Source organism: Mercenaria mercenaria, chromosome 10 (genome assembly GCF_021730395.1).
Source record: "Mercenaria mercenaria strain notata chromosome 10, MADL_Memer_1, whole genome shotgun sequence".
NCBI lineage: Eukaryota > Metazoa > Mollusca > Bivalvia > Venerida > Veneridae > Mercenaria > Mercenaria mercenaria.
Genome location: NC_069370.1, coordinates 32582347 through 32590054, shown reverse-complemented (window position 1 = coordinate 32590054; position 7708 = coordinate 32582347). Strand labels below are relative to the sequence as shown.

Sequence of the window (7708 nt, the reverse complement as noted above, 5' to 3'; positions counted from 1 at the left end):
TAGTGCAAATGGTACAGCTTCTAAACCATGTTAAATCAGTTATAATACTTTAAACGATCTGAATGAGTAATAAGAAAATATTGACAAAAATCAATGTCCATACCAAGTTCGACATTTCCTCCAGTTTGTAGCATTTTGGAATTATCACATCATTTCGTATTATCCGGATAACAAGGTGATTTTGACCTATCTCGTATTATCCGGATAACAAGGTTATTTTGACCTATCTCTACCTGGTAAAGAGTTTTGTGTGGACTTATAATAGATTTTTTTTTCAGGATTAATTTCCCTTTGTTGTTACTATAATTGTATATATAGTTCAATATTGTTTATATAATAGTCGCAACTGGACCGCGATGGTTGACCTTAGGCTGACTTAGGGTGCTTAGGGTAGCCGTCAATCTTAAATTTATGAATGCAAAGAGCCGAAGCGTTTTACGTACAATCCTTTTCAATAATAGGTTGTAACTAATTATGTATTATAATACAAAGGTCAACCATCGGGGTCAAGTTGCGTCCACTATACATCATTGACAGATATCAGTTCATTATGTTATACTGCAGTAGAAAAAATTAGGTGCCTACCAGTAACGGACTTTGTATTGCATGGCAATACTTCATTCACTTGTTTACTCGGTTTTAGTATTTTCATGTAACTTAAAATTATCTATTCAAAAGATGTTAAGAATCAGATAGAACTGTTTATTGACCTTAAATGAGTTTATGAGAAAAAATGCAATTGATACGATATTCTTTCCACACCAGTAACGTAATAAAACATATCAGCATCTAATGGCCCTTTCAAGGTTCCATAGAATCAACATTAAATTTTATTACACAGAATTTATTTTGAAAATATTTCTGAAATATCTGGGTCTGCAGCTCTCAAATGCGGGAAATATCTAATATCTGAGGCATTTACTGATAATTATAGACGACATAAAAAAGCACCGATGTTTTGAATGATTTGACAAAGTTCCAAAAATCTCCATACACCCTTGCTCTGTTACGGACTCCTATGGGATTTGTGGTTTTTCCGAGTGCAACTATTTTTTCGTAGATGAAAAGTTGACATGTCATGCTGAAGCCCATGTGTTTTCAAATTGTAAGAAAGTGCTGACAATTGACTCCCCATTTGCAAAAAAAAAGAAGTCCATGCACATACATTTAGACGGGGTGTCGTGTATGTGTACTCATATTTGGTTAATTAAAGGGTCCCTATTAAGTTGGTATATAAAATTTTGACCCACCAATCAGTTATAATCTAAGAGACCCACTTACATGTTCCTAACACCGACCATTGGGGAAGTGATAAAACATAGTTGGATGCCAAAAGACCCACTTTTCAACATTGTGGCCGAACAGTCAACTTCGGATTAGACCCCAATAATTAACCAAGTTTAAAACTTCATATATATATCAGATAAGACCTTGAAGTTTATAAACAATAACTGATAATAGTTCATGGTCACTGAGTTAAATGAAGTAGGTTGGATAAACATTTTAAGGCAAATATTTTGTCATAAATTGTAAGAAGCTTTTGTGATTTTTTACACGAAATTTATATTTACAATTGATGTGTCTCGACAGAATATCAATAAACAAGGTTTGATTCATTGATGTGCACCTTTTTAGCCCACCATCATCAGATGGTGGGCTATTAAAATCACTCTGCGTCCGTGGTACGTCCGTCATTCCGTCCGTCCGTCAGTTAACAATTTCTCGTTATCGCATCTCCTCAGAAACTACTGTGGGGATTTTGACCAAACTTTGTCAGAATGATGTATTGGTACCCTAGTTGTGTCCCTCCGAAAATCAGACTAGTTCAACAATTTATGAGTGAGTTATGGCCCTTTGTTTATTTCTATAATTTACATAGATTTATATAGGGAAAAACTTTGAAAACCTTCTTGTCCAAAACCACAGAGCCTAGGGTTTTGATATTTGGTATGAAGCATTATCTAGTGGTCCTCTACCAAGATGATTCAAATTATTTTTCTGGGGTCAAATATGGCCCTGCCCTGGGGGTCACATGGTTTATATAGACTTATATAGGAAAAAACTTTGAAAAACCTCTTGTCCAAAACCACAGGGCCTAGGGCTTTGATATTTTGTATGTGACATCATCTAATGGTCTTCAACTAAGATTGTTCAAATTATACTCCTAGGGTCAAATATGGCCCCACCCTGGGGGTCATATGGTTTACATAGACTTATATAGGGAAAAACTTTGAAAATCTTCTTGTCCAAACCACAAAGCCTAGGGCTTTGATACTTGTAATGTAGCATCATCTAGTGGTTCTCTACCAAGTTTGTTCAAATTATCCCCCTAGGGTCAAATATGGCCCCGCCCCGGGGGTCACATGGTTCATATAGACTTATATAGGTAAAAGCTTTTAAAATCTTGTCAATAACTACAACATTCAAATTTGGACCACATGTATATTTTTGAGTGGCAAGATGAACCTTGACATGAGTTGACCTTGATTTTGACCTATTGACCTACTTTCACATTTCTGTAGCTACAGCCTTCAAATTTGGACCACATGCATAGTTTTGTGCACTTGAAAAAACTTTGACCTTGATTTTGACCTAGTGACCTACTATCACAGTTTTGAAGGTACAGGTATCAAATTTGGACCATATGCATAGTTCTGTGTTTCAAAATGAAATTTGACCTTGATTTTGACCTAGTGACCTACTTTCACATTTTTGAAGGTACAGTCTTCAAATTTGGACCACATGCATAGGTTTGTGTTCCGAAATGAAATTTGACCTTGATTTTGACCCAGTGACCTACTTTCTCATTTCTCAAGCTACAGCCTTCAAATTTGGACCACATGCATGGTTTTATGTACTGAAACAAAATTTGACCTTTACATTGACCTAGTGACCTACTTTCATATTTTTGAAGGTACAAAGCTTCAAATTTGGACCACATGCATAGTTCTGTATTCTGAAATAAAATTTGACCTTGATTTTGACCTAGTGACCTACTTTCACATTTCTTAAGCTGCAGCTAAAATAATAATAATAATAATAATTTAGACCACATGCATAGGATTGTGTACCGAAACAAACTTTGACCTTGACATTGACCTAGTGACCTACTTTCACATTTTTGAACGTACAGGCTTCAGATTTGGACCACATGCATAGATTTGTGTTCTGAAGTGAAATTTGACCCTTGATTTTGACCTAATGACCTACTTACACATTTCTCAAGCTAAGCCTTCAAATTTGGACCACTTGCATAGTTTTGTGTACCGAATTAAAGTTTGACCTTAAGATTGATCTAGTGACCTACTTTCACATTTCTCAAGCTACAGCTTTCGAATTTGGACCACATGCACAGTGTTGTGTACGGAAATGAAGTTTGACCTTGAGCTAGTCAGTAAGTCTTGAAATTTGGAACACTCAAAAATGGCACATTGGTGGGCGCCAAGATCACTCTGTGATCTCTTGTTTTATTGCATGGCACATTTGCAAGTAAATATGGAAAAACCATAAAAGCCCATAAAGTAAATACACACAGATTGAAAATACGTTCAATGTAAGATCAAACTTTTTATTTCACCAAGTAAGCATATACACCAGATTCAGTATTTTCAAGAGTTGTGCATGTGTAAGATCTGATATTCTAGAGAGTAGGGTACTTGATCTTACATGTAAAACAACCACATTCTCTTTATTTCATGTTTTTCAATGGTTTTAGACAGAATTTTGTAAAAAAAAAAAATTCATTCTTGATATATTTCGTTGTGAAATTACCAGATATATTTGGCTGTAACATTTCAGTTATTCTCTGAAAAACACACAATGACTGATAATAACTGCATATGGTACAGATAATTATGAGTAAATGTGTTGATATATTCGTATTTTCATTGTTTACTTTTAGGTCCTAACCATGTGCGTTTCCAGCGGGCCTCGTATTTGTCTCCTATGCCTATTACTGTATGGCTGGCAAGCAAAGGCAGTGGTGCCAAACACAACGGGTGGCATTCCAGAGTTGTATGACAAGGTTGAACCAAAGCAGGAATATAGTGATGCTGATGAGGAACAAAAAGAGCTGTATTTTATGGAGAAAGATTATTTTTTAAAAAAAATGATGACAAAGTATGGAAATGGAGTTGAAATGAATTATGAAGGGTTTGAACATCTGTTGCATAAGCTAGGTCTCGGAGGGTTGTTGGAGTTTGACCACGAGGTCAGTTGTCATAAGGCTGAAAATAGTTCTGATTTTCAGGAAATGCATCTGCACCATAATCATTCAGGGAACATATTATCAACTTCAAAAGTATGTGAGAATAAAGACGAACATTCCCATGAACACAAAGATCATGAACATGATAATCATGATCATATTCACAGTCACAGTGAACATGAAAATGAACACATTCATGAGGACCATGTACATGTTGAAGAACATGATCATGGACATGCTGATCACAAACATTCCAAAGATCATGATCATGATCACACTGGAGACAATAATCAGGAACACACTGAAGAACATGGTCATAAACACAATGAAGACCATCATTATGAACACTCTGAAGAACATGATTATGAACACACTGAAGAAAATAATCATGAACACTCTGAAGAACATGATTTTGAACACAACAGCCAGAATGAAACTATTGAATTAGATCTAGATCATGAACACGATCAAAATCATACAGATGAACATGATGACCATCATCATGACCATGATGACCATCATCATGACCATGATGATCATAAACATGCCCATGATGATCATAAACATGACCATGATGACCATCATCATGACCATGATGATCATAAACATGAGCATGTTGAAAAGGAAAATATAGGTGACACTGAAAATAATCATATTGTAAATGAACCCACAAGTCATAATCATGAACACAATGAAACAGCAGATCACAGTCATGATTATAATGAAGAAATGGAAGAGACTGAGAAAAGTGTCCATGATCATGTCCATGAACATGATCATGACCATGTTCACCATGTTCACAAGAGGGAGACAGATCATGAGGTAATGCTTACTGCAAACTTTGCAATTTTTTGCAGTTTTTGATGGCTTTTTAGCTCACCTGAGCCAAAGGCTCATGGTGAGTTTTTGTGACCGCTCAATGTCTGTTGTATGTCGCCCGTCGTGTGTCCGTCAACATTTTCTAAAAAAATCTTCTTGAAAACCACTGGGCAGAATTACACTAAACATCACAGGAATGATCCTTGGGTGGCCCCCTTTCAAAATTGTTCAAAGAATTGAATTCCATGCAGAACTCTGGTTGCCAAGGCAACCGAAAGGAAAAACTTTAAAAATTCCCGCCAAGGAGTCCCAAGTTTTACATAGACTTGTATAGGAAAAAATCTTTTTGTCTGAAACCGCAAGACCTAGGCCTTTGATATTTGGTATGAAGCATTGCCTTGTGGTCCTCTACCAAGATTGTTAAAATTAAACCCCTGGGATAAAAAGAGACCCCACCCTGGGGGGTCCCAAGTTTTACATAGACTTATATAGGAAAAATCTTCGAAAATCCTCTTGTCTGAAACCGCAAGACCTAGGCCTTTGATATTTGGTATGAAGCATTGCCTTGTGGTCGTCTACCAATATTGTTAAATTATGCCCCTGGGGTGAAAAGAGGCCCCATCCTGGGGGGATCTCAAGTTATACATAGACTTATATGGGAAAAAAAGTTAAAAGTCTTCTTGTCTGAAAGTTCAAGGCCTAGGCCTTTGATATTTGGCATGTAGCATTGCCTAGTGGATCTCTAGTAAGATTGTCAAATTATGTCTCTGGGGTGAAAAGAGGCCCCGCCCTGGGGTTCATTAATTATTTTGTTATATGAGTTATATAGGAATAAATACTTCAAAAATTATCAGATCATATTTCCTAGACAGTTTAATTATAATTAACTGATGACCCCAAGCAATTAGGAGTCACCCGACTGTGACCTTGACCTACTGACCTACTTTCTTGTTTTTTAAGATACAGCCATGAAATTCGGATGACATGTACAGTTTTGCACACCAATCTTAAAACTGACTTTCAGTGACCATGAATGTGACCTACTGACCACATTTCTAATATTTTAGCGTCAGTTTGCCATTTTAAACATGCGGCTCAGGTGAGCGATTCAGGGTCATCATGACCCTCTTGTTTATTAATGGTCGTAGGGAAAAATCAAGACCACTTTTCTGTAGTACAACATGCATGTTACATCCAATTTTAAGGTGTATTATGACCTATTTCTACTGGTAAGGATTTTTGTGTGGACTTGGAGTGTCTTGTGCAACTCGTAGTCCTTATGACAGCTGGCGGGCTTGACATGTTGCCTGTGGGCATCTTGTTTATTGTATTGTTTTCTGTTTCAGTGTTTGGCAGCAAATGTTATGTTGCGTATGGTCCATGTTGATAAACCGAGAAGTCTAACAAAAGATATGTTTAAAGAACTGTGCCCAAGCCTTATTTATCAGATAGAGGCAGACTCTTGTCACAGTTCTCATCGTCACCACGATAGTTACCATGGCAACCATGACCATGATGACCATGATCATTCAACTGAAGCAGAAAGTGCCAAGATTGACTTGTCAAGTGTCCCACCCAAAGGTACTTTAAGTTTAATGTATTTCTATGATCATGAATAGTAGCAATTTTAGAAACAGAGGGGAAGGGACCTGCACCAGTCGAAGGTAAAAAGCATGGTAAGTGTGCAAATGGGAATAAAAATCTTAAAAGCTCATTTTTGGAGAAAACTTTGCGATTTCAGTGAAATATTCTGTATGGAACACGCCCATAAACAGCCCCTGCAAAAATGAAGAAAAACACCTTATACAAAAAATTACAGCCAGAAAGGTCAGTCCCATTAGTGTTTTCATACCAGGCTGATTTGTCTGTTGAGTTTGTAAACTGGAGTCCATTTAAAAAGTACAGAATGTTATAGGTGACATTTTAAAGCTGACAAACCTGAATAGGATATCAAGTAGGTGCTGCAGTTAGTAGGTGCCAAAGTAAGAAGGTGCCAAAGTAAGAAGGTGCCAAAGTAAGCAGGTGCCAAAGTAAGAAGGTGCTGAAGTAAGGAGATGCAGCAGTAAGAAGGTGCTGCAGTTAGTAGGTGCCACAGTAAGTAGGTGCTGCAGTAAGAAAGTGCCAAAGTAATTAGGTGCTGCAGTAAGAAGGTGCTGAAGTAAGGAGGTGCTGCAGTAAGAAGGTGCTGCAGTTAGTAGGTGCCGCAGTAAGTAGGTGCTGCAGTAAGAAGGTGCCAAAGTAAACAGGTGCTACAGTAAGAAGGTGCTGAAGTAAGGAGATGCTGCAGTAAGCAGGTTCTACAGTAAATAGGTGCTGCAGTAAGTAGGGTTGCAGTAAGCAGGTTCTACAGTAAATAGGTGCTGCAGTAAGTAGGGTTGCAGTAAGCAGGTTCTACAGTAAATAGGTGTTGCAGTAAGCAGGTTCTACAGTAAGCAGGTGCTGCAGTAAGTAGGGTTGCAGTAAGCAGGTTCTATAGTAAGCAGGTTCTACAGTAAGCAGGTGCTGCAGTAAATAGGTGTTGCAGTAAGCAGGTTCTACAGTAAGCAGGTGCTGCAGTATGAAGTTGCTGCAGTAAGCAAGTGTATAATTGATGAAGAATTTCTTCATTTTATTAAGGCTTGAAATTTGTATTAAAACATGAAAAGTTCTGAAATTTTATACTAGTACATTAAAGTATAGAGC

At 37.2% G+C, this 7708-nt stretch overlaps 1 protein-coding gene across 1 annotated transcript in view; it reads left to right on the top strand.

The window, feature by feature from the left end:
- Positions 1–3881: 3881 nt before the first annotated feature.
- The window catches only part of LOC128559859 (zinc transporter ZIP10-like), a 32841-nt gene continuing 29014 nt past the window's right edge, over positions 3882–7708 (top strand). Inside the window, exons 1-2 of the mRNA XM_053552630.1 lie at positions 3882–5029; positions 6373–6607. Coding sequence (XP_053408605.1) covers positions 3911–5029; positions 6373–6607 — 1354 coding nt within the window. The 5' untranslated portion in view covers positions 3882–3910. The remainder of the gene's footprint in view (positions 5030–6372; positions 6608–7708) is intronic.